Genomic DNA, 14,267 nt, shown 5'->3' with positions numbered 1-14,267 from the left:
ATATATTTTTTTCATAAATAATATTAATTACAAATTAAAAATATGTACATATATCTAAATAAATAAATTATGAATTATCTATATCAATAAATAGAAAAAAATATATTAATGATAATTAAATATGTATTTGAAAAAATTGAAAAATGAATGTAGATCAAGATATTTAATCTCGCAACATCGTTCATTCACCCAATTATACTCAATAATTCTATTTATATAGTTTTTTAATTTAATCAAATAATAATATAAATAGATATACACATGAAATTAATTGAATATAATCAAAGGAAAAAAAAATATCTCACAAGATTGCATTTTTAGAAAATACTATTAAAAAATAAATAGTTCTTATTTATAAAAATAAATTTCAATTATATACAATATGAATAAAATTATAGATGAATCTAAATATAAAAAATATAAAAAATTGAGAGAAGGGCCGTTAATTTCAAAATATTTAAAAAACACATTTAAAACAATTATGAAATTTTTTCAAAAATAACAATTAAAAAATAAATAAAGAGATCATGCCAACACATAGCTCATTTAGAAAGGGCTTGTGTGAGGGTCTATTTTTTTTTTTTTTGGAAAAAAGAAAATCAATTTGGGTGGACGACATATCTTCTGTTTTAATATTTTTTTTGAAAGAAATAATTCCAGATAGATACGTCAATCTGATATCTCTAGATTTTGGCCACTAAGGTAGTTAAAAAAACATGATTTATGTTTTTTTGATCTAAAAACTCTTTTCAACTCAATTGTAATCCAAAATTCCTGAAGAAAAAAGCATAAATACCTTCACAAACCCATAAATAACCTTAAAAATAAAAAAAACCAACACAAAAATCTGAAATTAACTAGAAACAAAAACTCTTTCCGAACTTAGATATGTTTTCTAAGGTGAAAAAACATGTAAGTTTAACTCCCCTCATTAAACATAACATTTTAACACCATGAGTAACTATTTTGGTGGTTAAAATTAGTATCAATACTGGAATTCAGCGTCCTCTCTCTCTCAAACCAAAAATTAAAAAGTAAAAAAATAAATTTTTGTATCAAAATTAAATTTAAAAACTATTGAGGGATTGAACAAGTATCATTTGTAAAGTTTGAGGATTAAAGTAAATTTTTTGGTGATAACTTTGAAAGCATCACTTATTTGTGGTTTTTTTCCCACTTTGATTTTTCATATTTTAATTTTATTATTAATCAATAAATTTGATTTTATTGTTCTTTAATTGTGTTAAAAAAAGATGAAGAATAAAAATTTAAGAATTAAAATAAAAAATAAAAATTTAATAAGTAAATCCACAGTGAATTAACGTTACACATATGCACATTATTTATTCCATAACATTTAGAGTCTTTTGTAATATATACACATTTACGTTAGCTTCCTTTCCTTCGTTTTTTTTTTTCCTTTTGTTATGTAATTGATAATGCTTAAATTGTAATTAAGTAATTAAATTCTCTCCTTTCTCTTACCTCTCTTTTCTTTTACCCCCCCCCCCTCCCAAAAAAAAAAAAAAAAATCGATCGATCGTGATAAAGAGAGATTAGGATAATTTAACTGATAAGGCTTTCTGCCTAACATCATAAGCAACCCAATTACTCTCTTCTGCTCTTTTGAATCCAGTTGTCTGTTTAATTAATTTTATTGAAAAATACCAAGAAATGTTCGATCGCAGGAGACAATGAACAGAGACAAATTAACCTGGATTTGACTTCTCTCCAAATTAATCAAGTGCGATCCATCTTGGCTGAGAATTAATTGACTCATAATTTCTAATAACTCGTTGGGAAATATTTAATTAATTATGTAACCACCAGAAACTGGCTAATATTCTCATTAACATCATAGCACCAGAAATGTTCTTCAACTATAATACCACATTGTACAGATTAAGAAGCATCAAGGCATTAGCAGCTTATGATGTTTCCCTCGTATGCTTTAGGCTTCAGCATAAAGGCACATTGTCCGAGATTTAGACCTTCTTTAAATAATAATGAGTATAAAGGGAGGACATGCACTCCCCCTCTCCCCTTCAGGTTTCAGAACACCCTTGACATCTATATACAGTCCAAACAGGCAACAGCGGAGTTAAATAGAGGCCAGTCAAGTTCGACTTAATTATCATGCTGTGTGTATCCTTCGAAAAACTGGAGTCTTGATTATCATGCTGCATACACCAGATGCGTCTGGCCCCATTGAGAATGCTCAGGCTTGGAACATGCAAATATACAATTAACTGTTCATTTTCTTGCATAACGATCTACGAGCGCCTTGGCCTTCTCCGGTGCAAAAAACCGTGCCTGTACATAACCATTGGAAATAAGCAATAGAAAGATGGAACTTAAGAAACCCTGATTACAATGTTACATGGAAATTCAATTAACTTAGAGGTAGCTGTTGAACAACCTCAAACCATAGACAGATGTTATGCTGTTTCATTCACAAAAGATCGGTGCTGATTCAGACAGACTGTCATATTATCTTTGTAAGAAGTTGGATAGAAGTATAGAGTGCTGGCGTGGTTTGTAAATGAATAAAGATGTCTTTCTCATATTGGAAAGAAAAACTCCATCCTAGAGTTTACAAGTGTTGGTTTCTATTGTGTAGTAAATTAAGTTAAAGCCATGGGGAATGAACTCTTCTAATGAGCTTTCTAATGCTATTATATGGATATAAAAATGGCACTTGAAACTTAATATATACAAAACAAATCCATGCCTCTAAACCAACTTGCTTTTTGTTTCTGTTCCGAAACAGTTTTTTGTAACATAGAGTGTGGTGACACATGTTTACTCAAAGCCAGTGAATCACTCGGACATGTTTTGGAACCTATATATATTTTTCCATGGGTGGCATGAAGCTTGCCGCCTCAGCTCAAGAGCAGCTGTACATGTCTCATGAGGCTATCTGCACCCACGGTCCCACGTGCACCATTCAATGCATATGCCCGCATGAACAGTGTGCAGTAGAAATTGAGCTGATGTGCATTTAAATATGTTCATCTGAAGCCATGCAATTAGATGGTCATATGCTCATATACTCACCTGGATAAACATCCTCTCTGCATCTCCAACATTTCCGTTTTCTTTTAATATAATTCCCTGCAGATAGATCAGAAAAACAAAAATTATATGCAATGATTGGTCACCGTCACTCACAAGAAGATGAAGACACCAAGAGAATCTGCAGCTTTTTTCTCTGGGACATTTTCCAGTGTTTACTGGTAATACATAATCATGATCATCAGTTATAAACAGACAAAAAAAACCTTGAAGTACTCAACACCCAATTTTAGGGAACAGAAGGGAATCTAACCTTTGCCAGGTAACCACGGAAGTCATCAGGGTGACTAGAAATAAGCTGATCATAAACTGACACGGCATCACTTACATGTCCCCAATCTGAATAAGCCTTCCCAAGAAGCAAGTCAACCTGAAAGTGCATTTCATTAAAAACCAAAGAAAAAATATGGCAAAGAAAACAATTTGAAAAATGATACTCAGATCAGGGTACAGAGAACCAATGAGAATTCATATCAAGAAAAGGAGAAAAACATGAAACAAATTTACCACATCAGTAAGCATACTTCAAAGTCTTTTCAGAATTCAGTAAATTCAGTCATTGCCTAACATTTCCAGCTCCGCATGTTAAAATGTTTTCCAGAGTTCTTTATATTACCTCAAATTTTCATTTTGTTTGTTTTCCTTTTACTTATAATTTTGGCCATCGCTTTCCCTTCCCTTTTCGTAAGCTCTCTGTACCAGATGCATTTATTTTTATTTTATTTCAGCTACCCATGAGATGAACAGCCCAAAAGCGCACATACACAAACACAAACATAGAACACAGATAATTTTACAAAGTGCAGTAATACAGCTCCTAACATAAACTTGAAGCATGAAGACCAATCTCAACTCAGTTTCTGAGATTTTTACTTTGTAACTGAAGTAGGAGAGCTCATCCTTTATGCATGAACATGGTCAATACAAGAAGAAGAGGCATGTATAGATGCTACTCAATCTACAAGGACAACCATCCTCAATAGGATCTTGGACCTGCTACTGCAAAAAAAACTTACTTGAATAGGGTCCACCTCCTGTGATTCAATTTCCATACCATTCCCGTTGACCTTAATATCAACACTGCTTGATTTTCCAGAATTTAGCTTAGCACGAGAAGCCAAGAGGACTTGAACAGCCTTCATAGAAAAAAAGAGTTTGTAAGTTAAAACATTTTTATTGCGGAAAGATATATTTTTCTAACCAGAAATCCATGTATTCCTATATATGTGCATATATAAACAAAAAAAAGAAGATCCAATTTTCATTTTCAGCCAAATCCATATCAGCTGCCAAATTCGAAATACTATATAGCATGTGGAAAATAACTTTGTAAATGAGCACATACTCTGGGTACAAAACATTTTCAAATAATGATGAATAAAGATATCATTCTAATCTCAATCTGCAAGCCTGATGACATATAACATACCTCATCTGGTTTCTTAGCAGCAAGCAATGCATTAGCATGACCACGCAGAACTTCAAAATCAACATTTTTTGATACCTGTTTTTTTAAGAGCAGATAGCACCATTGAGCATATCAATACAGGGAATAACGATAAAAATCAACCAAGAAATATAAATAATATTTATGCCTACACTTCTACACCAATCTGCTAGAGTCCTATACAATACCACTTTGCATCCACATGACATAGACAGGTCTAAGCTTTAAGCATCTGGAGGGCAAAAAGTGAAAACCTCCTTTTCTTTTATTCTTTATGGGAATACTTCTGAGAATGGGAACAAGTAAAGGGACAGAAAGAAGATGAATGGATTGGTTCAATTTGTGAAAGGAAGCACTCTGCCATTGGTGCATAGTTATGCTAACACATGCAGCTAAATGAAGAACAACATAAAACATCAAGTAATTTTATTTAGAATTTACACTGCACTCATATTCTGCTATTTGATGACAGTAAAAATGGACTCTTCTACCCTATTCAAACCGAGTCTGGCAAACCCACTGTTCACAATGTTTCATCAACAGCAATAGGTAATAAATGAAAAATCAGGGAAAACTGACCGCTGCAGAAATCCTATATGCGGCAGCACTCCCATCATAATCTTTGAGTTCATATTTAATTTCTCCAAGCAAACGAAAAACATCAGGATCGCCTGGTTTCTCCTGCAAATTATTGAAGATTTAATTTGGATAAATAAATTTGCAATACAGTATTAGGCACGTATAATGCCATCATACATGGCATACTTTTGATATACAGTAGGATAAACCTTTGCCAAGTCCTGAAGCAGAGATGCAGCCCGAGTATAGTCTCCTAATTCAACCAATGTTACCGCAGCTCCCTGCAAGCCTTCTTGAATAAATTCAAACATTTTTGAAAATGAAAAAACACGCAGTTGATGAAGTTATTGAGACATGAGTGCCATTAAAATATTTAATCTTCCTTATGGAGATAAATTTCAATTCTTCACAAAGACTAAGCTGATTTAGTCATAACCACAAATGGGGAAGGGGATTTGTTCAAAAAATAAAATGTCCACGAATAGGGGGGGGGGGGGTTAAAAACTAATCACCACTCTATCAGCTTAAACTAGTGGTTTGGCCTCCTTTAATTTGACTTTTCAAAGCTAAACAGATATGGAACATAGTATTTAAGTATTTTGAGCACAACCATAAATTAGAAGTGAAAAAATAAAGCTAAACATCAAGAGCACAATTATAAATCAACATTAGAAAGAATAATGCTCAACTAAATGTATATGTTTATGTATATGTATATCATGTTCCTTGACTCACTTCAAGTGCAATTGAATCCTTAGGGGCAGTGCTGAGTGTCAATTCATATTGTTTCAACCTAGCCTGCAACACAAAAGAAAGTAAAAGGAGTGAGGAACTTGTTCTACTATATGTAAATTATCATGCAACCTATCAGATGAAATCCATCAGAGGGTTGACAGGGATTCACTGTAAAGTTGAAGGAAAACGGGTGTCCTGGTAGAAGATAATCTGAACATAAGTCAATACTCCTTTCAACAAGAAAAGGATGGACATATAATTAAGCTTTACAGGGTGATGAAGAAACAGTAATGCATGTGACATATCACATAGGTCAGGAGGGTTATGAAAACCTGCATATACATCCTAGTAAAAAAATTGCAAAAGTAAATTCTAGTTTTACTGGATGCTTTAAATGTTTTTGCATTGATAATCGGCAGTGAACACATACGAACACATATAGCCATCTTCAAGAATATTACCCGAAGAGTATTCTGCTCTTCTTCTGATAGCTTTTTATTGACTACTGTAGCTTCTTCTGTTGGACCATCACTGAAATGTAACAGTTCAGATTAACATGAGAGAAGTCCTCCAAAAATGAAAATACAGATATATTGTAGGGTTGCTTGAAATGGTGGTCTCTCAGCTGGCACCTAATTCTGAAAAAGGTCCTTCAACTACAGAATGTTTTAATTTGATCGTTCAACCTTCTGCCTTTATTTGTATCAGGCCATTCAATCCATATTCATTCAATTTTGACTTCTAACAAGAAGTAATCATAGTTATCACTATCCACAAATTATGCGATCATCAGGGAAGCTGGTGCACTAATTGGCATCATTGCTTCAGGCTTTAGAAAAGAACAAAGAAACAACTTATCCTGACTGAAGAGATAAATTTCATAAAAAAAACACAAGCAAAAAGGATGTGAATCTACATTCATGAAATTTAAGGGCTAAACTCTACGAAAATCCAAACAAAGTAGACTCTCTTCCATCTTCTCTTCTATTTTTTTGGTATGGCGGAGAGGCAAGTCATAAATCAAGCAGCTATGCAGGAACGTTTAAAGCAAAGGCCGACTGATCTGAAAAAAAAGTAGCAGAGCAAGAAAAAGTCAAAAGCACGATAGCATACCTTCCTGAAGGAAGAAAGTCTCCAAGAGCAAAAACCAAGCCAAAGACCAGAACAGCTACTCCTACTCCAATCTATTCATTTCCAGAGTAGAAATCAGCCATGTCAGCATAACTGAAGAAGATTGCTGCATATGATTCCAAAATGGAAATGCACATTGTAGGAGTTGTACCTTAGTTCCAAGTCCAATTGTCTTGTTTTCAGTTTTAACTGGTGCATCATAGTCAATGGGTCCAAACTCTTTAATTGCTTCTGTCTTTTTCTGTTCAAGTGCTGACCTGAGTAGTTACAGAATGAATGATCCTCAGCAAAAGAACTGCAAAAATGATAAAAAGAAAGAGAGAGGCTTGGCAATTAATTATTCTACTGTGATATTGAATGGGAAAAGAAAAAAGCGAGGAAAACATTGAAAACTTTTTGAATATATGTAGTGATCGATATGAAGATTTTTTTTTTTTTTTAATACAAAGTAATTTACATAATGGACAGAGTAACAGTATTCTGAACAATCACCGAGTGACTATAATGCCAGTTGAGGTAAATATTTTAAATACTTTGATGAGAAGCAATTATAAAAAGCATGCATTCTTTCTAATAATGTGAAAGATTACGAAATTGATCACCTTCTAACTGCTTGCAGCCGTTGCTCAAAATCAATGTCTGCAGAATTCCTGCTAGACTTTCCATCAAAACGAGAACTTAAACCAGGTGCCTCTACAACGAACACACATTTTAGCTAAAGGGTATTATTAGAAGAGCATTTTCTACTAGATTGAACAAAATTTTCGAAGCAGAATGGCAAAATTTTTCACGGATAAAAGGTGGGAAATCAACATAAAATGTTGGTACTCTAAAATGGAAGCAGTCTGATAGTCCCCATTCAGCTTTTGACTGATTAATATGGGTAAAAGGTGCTTATTTAGTTATCAAATAAGAAAAAAATCAGGCTTTAATTCCAACAAAACTAGCGTTGAACGGCAGTAATTAAAAAGGAGGGACGTTGTAAAAAAACAATGATTAGACCCTGCAATCTCAATCACAGCAATTAGCATAGCAGCCGAGTTGATAGACAAAGGGACATTAGAATTTACATAGCTGAAGAAGTTTACTTGTGAAAAAAATAGCAAGAAGAGATGAGAAAACAAGATGGTGATAATAATTCACATACGAGAAGGTAACGAGGCACCAGATTGTTGAGTAGTTGATTTTCTGCAACAAAAACAGAAGCAGCAATGATAAGAGACGACGGTAAGAAAGGTATAGATAGAAACAGAAAAGAAATCAGCAAGTAGTTAACTTGGGTTGGGTGGGATGGGATAGGAAACCTCACCTTTGTTGTAACGCCATACCCTTTTCCTCCCTTGAGCTGCTGCTGCGCGCTTTCTTTTGTTTAGAAAGGAGGCAGGGAAGATAAAGAGAATAATTAATTAAATTGTGAGTGTGACCAAATTAAGTGAGTGAATTGAAAAGAAAAGCATGGGATGCTTACTTTGTTGTTGGTGTTGGTGTCAGATTTGGAACCAAAACCACGCCTTGGGCTAGAATTATCAGAGCATTGAACTCTGAACCTCAAAAACTTACTGCAACTTGTGATCATTGTGGCTGCCGCCGCCGCCGCTATCGCCATTAGGGAACCGGCTCGACTGGTGGTCTGATATGGTGGGCTTTTTCTTGTATTCTGTTTATAATTAATTAATTTATATTATTTTGAATGTGTGTGTATGTCAGTAGTTAGTTAATGAACAATGGAAGAGAGACGTCAGACGAGAGAGGAGGGAGACGATAAGGTGTTTCTCTCCCCTGTCTCTGTCGTAAAATGTTGATGCTCGCTAATTGACCATTGGGTCTCTTTTGTTGGTTGGTTATCATTTTATTTTTAGCGGTAAAAGGTGTATTATAGATTAGCTTTTACACACACCTATCAAAATCAGATTATTGTTTCAAAATTACCTCCCATCAAAATTTAATAAGATTTTGAACTAAGTACATTTTTTTTTTCTTAATTCAAAATCTTATTAAATTTTGATGGTATATATATAAAAACCAATGCCTCTATTTTACAAATCATCTTCACTTTCGCCTAAGGCTGCAAGCAACGTACATGCATACAGTACATGATCAACAAGTTCATAATGTTTTGGTGGATCTCTTTTTGGAGAAAGTCCGATGTCCCTTGCCCGGGCTGGCCCCCCGTTGATAATTTGCCGTGAGAGAGGACTGAGGTGGCACCTCTGGCATCGGGGTGATGGTTGGGGTAGCAGGTTCCACACCTCTCTATCATCCACCATTTTTACTTGTCTTTTAAATGAACTCGCTGAATTGAAGCTGCTTCCTTTTCAGTTGCTTGGAGTTGACTAGGTAATTGCTGGTGATTACCATAATCCTTTCCTAGTGATGATGCTTGTGTCAGGAAACTGTTGAGTGTGCATACAATCTGAGCCGCTTCGTTTGCTGGTGGAGACAAGGCTTATGGGGTCTTTTATTGATTTTGAGTACACTGACTATTAATAAACAAGAGTGCAGTTGACCTTTGCCAACAGCTTCCTGCAATTGATACTGGATCACACAGCAATGGCTTCTAATAAAAAAAAAAAACCAAGGGATTAATACGGTAAGAGACTCAGACTAACTGAAAACTTGTATATACGAAGACATTACCAATGAGTTCTTCCTGTATTTAAATCCTATTTATTATGAGCCATGGACAAAAAGAAGCTGTGCTCATTATTATTCTTACCCCACACAAGATCATTGATTAATTTGAATGCGTTAGCCAGATAGAAGCCGCATTCAGCATGTAGTTCCTTGCAACTTTGCTTTTCTATAGCCATGGCAATTGGAAACACGGTCGATTCTCCAGTAACGAATTAGCCTGAAAAATCCATTACAAGTAACATAAAGATGAATCTTTGATTATTAAAAACGTGTTGGTTTTTAACAGACCAGCCATTAAAAAAAAAAAAAAAAGAGCGAGTTTTGATGACAAATCCAAACCCCATCCCCATTATTCAGAGATTGAATTCTTGCAATCAGATCTTTTGCATCATCTGATACATGACCAGGAAGAGTGTGCAGCCCACCCCATGGATGAGATCACTATTGGCATTGCCTTAATCATTATCCACAGGTAGGCAATCGTAGAGCATAGCATGTAATACAACACCACAACTCCATACATCTGCTGGAGGCCCAGCATATGGCTTCCCAGATAAAACCTCAGGGGCAACATAGCCTCAAAAAAATATGGTCATCAGGCAATACGTTTCTCAACCCAAAATCAGCTATTTTTACCTTGGTTTTAGACTAGCCCAATAATAAGTTCTCAAGCTTAAGGTCTCTGTGAGCAACCTTCTTCCAGTGGCAGTGTTCCGCAGCATAAATTATCTATTGAAAAAACTTGAGCGTCTCATCTTTCCCTAACCTCCCACTCTCCTGCTCAAGATAATAAGAGTTAGCCAGATTTTAACTACTCTATCACTATATATACATATTACCAGTTGGTGACTTTATCACCTTAATGATTTCAAGATTTTGATTTCTTGTCACCTTCTCTTCCAACTTCTTTTCTTTTATCTTTTGGTATTCAAATATCTTGAAAGTAAATTATAAAGAAAAAGAAAAAAAAACCAAAGCAGAAGACGGAAAAAGACAGAAGCAGCAGGCTAGCTCACAAGGCTCGAAAAAAAGAAAAAAAGAAAAGGAAACATACGAACTGAAATCTATAAATAGTAATACTAGGGAACGGAGAGGGTCATATTAGGACATAAAAAAAGCACATCAGGACATTCCTTTATTAAAAAAGGAAACAAATAAACGATATTTGACGATTGGCATTGAAACAAAAGAAGAAAGTTAAATTACAACGATGACCGAAATTAAAACCATTTCCCTTTTAACATCGGAATTTGAGAGGAACCTGCTATCATAAAATTAACCAATTAGTAAGATTTTTATATATACATATAAGAAAATTACAGCATTGTTTAAGATTTTCTTAATTTATCACGAAATAGGAAAGGCGCAGTCGCCTTCCCAAGATTCAGAAAACTCATAATCTTCCTAGAATGTATTTTCTTAATGTGTGTATGCTTAGTCAACTTCTTAATTCTTGCAAGATGAATCAGTATAAGCTTTAATTTTGAATGCTTAGTTTGATTAAATGATAGTTTGGAGGTAATGATCATATATATCTCTAGATGACTTTCACACATGTAAGTAATAGTTTGTACAAATGAATTTTCAAGGGTGCTTAGTATTATAAAAGTTATACGTAACCGATACATATAATATATTTTCAAGGTTTCTTGATCTTTCGGCAACATCAATCTATTCAGGAAATTCCACCATTCACACACAGACACACTTGGATGTCAGCGAGGGCTTTAAGGGTAGGTGAAGAAGTATTTCAAAAATAACATCATCGCCATTCATTCTCATTTTGTTTTTCTTTTTATGGCCAAAACAAAAGTTTGGATTCCTTGTTGTGTTCTGCGAGTGTATGCATCAAATTGTTAAGCAAACAGCAAGCAGTCAAACAGAACTAAGTAGGTGGCAGAATATGTGGAAAAAGAAAGGTTGCAGCAGAAACAATAGTGGCGAGGTGATGGAAACGGATAAAATGAACATTCTGCTTGACTTACTCATACACATCTGGTAACACCTTTGATATGTCTGGTTTATAGCCTTCCAACTTTGCTTGCCTGGTGGATCTTTCCAAGCATCTCATAAATTGAAGATGTATTTTTCTGAGTCTTATCAACTGCCACAGAATCATGAAGCACCTCATTTATTGGAACCCAGCTTTGACCAGCAGGCTTTTTCACCCCCATCGCGACCATCTTCTGTCTCACAGTAGCAACATCCTGCCACTTTTCAGCAGTCGCATACACATGTGCCAAAAGAGAAAGATAACCAGCAGCTTTGTCAGGGTCAGGTTCCGCAACCAATTTTTGAGACACGAGAGAAGCAAGCTCAGCATTGCGATAAAACCTGCAACCACCAAGGAGAGCACCCCAGACAGCATTTTTTGGTTTTACAGGCATGGTCGCAATGAGTTCTTGTGCCTCATCCAAGAAACCAGCACGACTCAATAAATCAACCATGCACCCATAGTGCTCAATCCTAGGCTTAATACCCCAACGCTGAATCATGTCCTTGAAGAGTTGACGGCCCTCGTCAACAAGTCCTGCATGACTGCACGCACAGAGAACCCCAATAAAGGTTATGCCATCGGGCCTTGCTTCCGAAGTGCCCAATCTTTGCATCGAGCGAAATATTTCAAGAACTGCTTGCGCATAGCCCTGTTTTGCAAAAGCAGTGATCAAGCTTGTCCAGGAAACCGCACTTCTCTCTGGCATCCACCTAAATACTTCATAAGCTTCATCAATCATACCGCAGCTAGCATACATGTGTATAAGTGCATTGTTCAAAGAAACCAACACTCGCTGGTTTGACCCAACAAAGGTATCTTGGATATACGAGTGAATCCACATCCCCATTTTTAAATCCCCCAGTTCTGCACACGCTGTCAAGGCTGCCAATAATACCACCTGGTCCAATTCCACTCCGGCTTTCCTCATTTGATCGAACAAATTCAATGCCTGCTTGCACTTGCCACTTTTCGCATACCCTGAAATCATAGTGGACCACGAGACGACGTTCCTCTCTGGCATCTCATAAAAAGTCCTCCTTGCCCCGTCAAGATTTCCACGCCTCATATACCCCGCGAGCATGGAATTCCAGCAGACGACATTTCTTTCAGACATATCATCAAACACTTTGCGTGCGCATGCAAGAGCAGCGCACTCGCCACCAACAGAAGCAGCATAGAAATTAACCAACTTGGACATGAGAAAGACATTTGAGGAATAATAGCCATTAGTGAAGACTTTGGAGTGAACCTGCTGTCCCTCCCTCAAGGACAAAGAAGATGTACAAGCAGCCAAAAGAAAGGAATAGGTGTAGGCATCAGGGCGGGCATCGGTGAGCAACATTTGATTGAAGAACTGAAAAGATTTGGCAGGGGTCTGGCTCCGAGCATGAGCCCTAATCATCTGGTTCCAGAGGATAGTGCTGGGGCTTTGAATATCTTTAAAGACATAGTGGGCAGAGAGGAGATGGTGAGCAGAGGAGTTGCTGTAGAAGGAGAGAAGGTGGACAAGGAGGAAGTTTTTAGTGCGGGAAAAGCCGTTGATGAGAATCTGGGCATGAATCTGAGCGACATGTTTAAGGGTTTGTTGTTGTTTTCTTTGTAATAGAGAGAATAAGCGTTGCTGTAGAGCTCTCGAAGATGTAGTAGTGCAAGTAGCAGTAGCAGTAGTACAAGTGGAAGGGGAAGAAGTTCTTGTCAAGTCGGTGCCAGGTGCCGGTGGTGGGAATATTGACTCCTCCTTCATCAGCTAACATCTTTACCTTGTTCTCTTCCCCTTCTTCTAAACGAGATTGCGTGTGTGTATGCTAGTTTATTGCCTGCGCTATATCGCTGCGGGTTGAACCAAAATTCAAGAGCACCATAGCATATCTTCCTGAAGGAAGAAAGTCTCCAGGAGAAAAAACCAAGCCGAAGACCAGAAAAGCTACTGCTTCTCCAATCTATTCATTTCCAGAGTAGAAATCAGTGGTGTCAGCATAACTGAAGGAGATTGCTGCGTATGATTCCAAAATGGAAATGCACATTGGAGGAGGTGTACCTTAGTGCCAAGTCCAATTGACTTGTTTTCAATTCTAACCGGTGCATCAGGGGCAGAATTATTTGTGCAAAATCAGACATTAAAGATTAATATGCCCTAGATTAATATATGTTCTTAGAATTTTATCTTGTTGATTAACTAGGTATTCTTAAATTTAAAGACAATTATTTTATTTAATTTGTCGATTCTAATAAGAGATTACTCACTAATCAACACAGTTCTTTGTAAACTGAAGCATACCTAAATTGCCATTGCATCAATATTTTTTTTAAAAAAAAATCAATTCTTTTTTTTTGTTCATGGTTCAACCTAAAATTATTTTCGTACTCTGTAAAATAAAAAAATTGTTCAAGCAATAATAATATTTTTGAAAAAGCAAGAAAAATTACAAGATTTGAATTATTTATCCAAATGAATTTAATAACTTTAGTTAGTTTAATAATATAATTAACAAATAAATTAACAAAAAAAACTCAAAAAAGCCAATAACTAATTAAAAAAAACATGAACACTTTTTAATATTATAAAAAAAAATAACACTTTTTAAATATTTTTTAATAATCTTAAATATTTTTTTAAAACAAAACCGGTTTATAATGTGTTGCAGTACTAATTATTCATTGCTAACATGC

General features: G+C 35.5%; 2 protein-coding genes across 8 annotated transcripts; both read right to left on the bottom strand.

The window, feature by feature from the left end:
- Window positions 1–1,782: 1,782 nt before the first annotated feature.
- LOC118045118 (uncharacterized) lies at window positions 1,783–8,758 on the bottom strand. Its single transcript, XM_035053658.2, has 15 exons — window positions 8,436–8,758; window positions 8,277–8,329; window positions 8,115–8,155; window positions 7,570–7,660; window positions 7,119–7,224; window positions 6,950–7,020; window positions 6,298–6,367; window positions 5,837–5,899; window positions 5,311–5,382; window positions 5,102–5,203; window positions 4,505–4,579; window positions 4,092–4,211; window positions 3,329–3,445; window positions 3,058–3,114; window positions 1,783–2,313 (listed from the first exon to the last, which is right to left on the bottom strand). Exons 1-15 carry the CDS (start codon window positions 8,571–8,573, stop codon window positions 2,254–2,256), a joined length of 1,236 nt encoding a protein of 411 aa, XP_034909549.1. The 5' UTR covers window positions 8,574–8,758; the 3' UTR covers window positions 1,783–2,253.
- Window positions 8,659–13,671, bottom strand: LOC118045116 (pentatricopeptide repeat-containing protein At5g08510). Of its 7 annotated transcripts, none has more exons than XR_012170493.1 (4): window positions 11,587–13,671; window positions 10,238–10,378; window positions 9,605–9,818; window positions 8,659–9,521 (listed from the first exon to the last, which is right to left on the bottom strand). XR_012170493.1 is itself a non-coding variant. In XM_073410820.1 (2 exons), the coding sequence occupies exon 1, from the start codon at window positions 13,339–13,341 to the stop codon at window positions 11,623–11,625; it is 1,719 nt and encodes a 572-aa protein (XP_073266921.1). In that variant the 5' UTR covers window positions 13,342–13,671; the 3' UTR covers window positions 8,659–9,818; window positions 11,587–11,622. The 7 variants fall into 7 exon arrangements, 2 of the variants coding, with proteins under 2 accessions (XP_073266921.1, XP_034909546.1); XR_012170492.1 differs by having other exon boundaries at window positions 8,659–9,524; window positions 9,684–9,818; XR_012170491.1 differs by having other exon boundaries at window positions 9,684–9,818.
- Window positions 13,672–14,267: the final 596 nt, after the last annotated feature.

This window comes from Populus alba, chromosome 8 (assembly GCF_005239225.2).
Source record: "Populus alba chromosome 8, ASM523922v2, whole genome shotgun sequence".
Lineage (NCBI taxonomy): Eukaryota > Viridiplantae > Streptophyta > Magnoliopsida > Malpighiales > Salicaceae > Populus > Populus alba.
This window is presented reverse-complemented; position numbering and strand designations above follow the sequence as displayed.

What these genes read in the sequence shown, in the direction of transcription:
- LOC118045116 (XM_073410820.1), bottom strand. Translation starts at nt 13,341, where the DNA reads ATGAAGGAGGAGTCAATATTCCCACCACCGGCACCTGGCACCGACTTG.
- LOC118045118 (XM_035053658.2), bottom strand. Translation starts at nt 8,573, where the DNA reads ATGGCGATAGCGGCGGCGGCGGCAGCCACAATGATCACAAGTTGCAGT. An exon ending in TGGTGCCTCGTTACCTTCTC is followed by an intron (nt 7,661 to 8,114) that starts GTATGTGAATTA and finishes TGTTCGTTGTAG; the next exon opens with AGGCACCTGGTTTAAGTTCT. An exon ending in GACTTTCTTCCTTCAGGAAG is followed by an intron (nt 6,368 to 6,949) that starts GTATGCTATCGT and finishes GTTACATTTCAG; the next exon opens with TGATGGTCCAACAGAAGAAG.